At 56.2% G+C, this 778-nt stretch overlaps 1 protein-coding gene across 1 annotated transcript; it reads right to left on the bottom strand.

The window, feature by feature from the left end:
- Positions 1–36: 36 nt before the first annotated feature.
- LOC109509049 (probable tRNA methyltransferase 9-like protein) lies at positions 37–770 on the bottom strand. The gene is made up of 2 exons (XM_019858975.1): positions 593–770; positions 37–241 (listed from the first exon to the last, which is right to left on the bottom strand). The coding sequence occupies exons 1-2, from the start codon at positions 744–746 to the stop codon at positions 45–47; spliced, it is 351 nt and encodes a 116-aa protein (XP_019714534.1). The 5' UTR covers positions 747–770; the 3' UTR covers positions 37–44.
- Between the last annotated feature and the right edge of the window lie 8 nt (positions 771–778).

Genomic DNA, 778 nt, shown 5'->3' with positions numbered 1-778 from the left:
GGGGGGGGGGGGGGGGGGGGGGGGGGAGTTACAGAACGCGGGTGTTACTGTGATGACCGGGCCTCACCTGCGATGGAGAGCACGGCGTCGAAGCAGCCGTCCCTGTAAGGCAGGCGCAGCCCGTCGCACATCTGCACCTCATGCCCTCGGCTGCCGGCAACGTCCACCAGGGGGCGACAGACGTCACAGCCCAGCTTGAACGCTTCCTCGTTAATGTCGAGATATTTGCCATTGCCGCAGCCTGCTCGGGCCGCAAAAGCGACGTGTAAGAACAAGTGCTCAGGAAAGTTAAAGGTGCATCCATTTGATCACCTCTCATTATTTTTCATGTCCAATTAACACCTTTCAAAAAGACATTTCTTGCCACTGATTGTTGACCGGAAAAAACGTCACCAAAACTGATGTTCGATGATTACGCTGACGGAGGAAAAACCACTTAAGATGTCATTTTTTTAAAAAAGAGCCTCGTCAAGCCTCAGCAAAACGGGCTTCTGTCAGCGATGGGCCATCATTCTTACGAAATGAAAGAAAAAAAAAAAAAGTCGTGGCCAAAAGGTTTTGAGAAGCCAGGCTCAAAGAGGGCGGCACCCACCGACGTCAGCGACGATGCTCCCGGGCGGCTGGTCCAGCAGGAACTGGCGCACCTTGGGCCAGGCCTTGTAGCGGCTGTCGTTGAAGTAGGGCGCGATCTTGTCGTAGACGCCGTGCACGTGCTCTCGCTCCAGCCGGCTGGCCGCCTCGTCCATCGTCGGCGAGCGTCTGGCGTCGTCACGTCTGC

This window comes from Hippocampus comes, unplaced genomic scaffold, assembly GCF_001891065.2.
Source record: "Hippocampus comes isolate QL1 unplaced genomic scaffold, H_comes_QL1_v1.1 C16742276, whole genome shotgun sequence".
Lineage (NCBI taxonomy): Eukaryota > Metazoa > Chordata > Actinopteri > Syngnathiformes > Syngnathidae > Hippocampus > Hippocampus comes.
The sequence above is the reverse complement of the archived record's forward strand: the minus strand, read 5'-3'. Positions and strand labels throughout refer to the sequence as shown.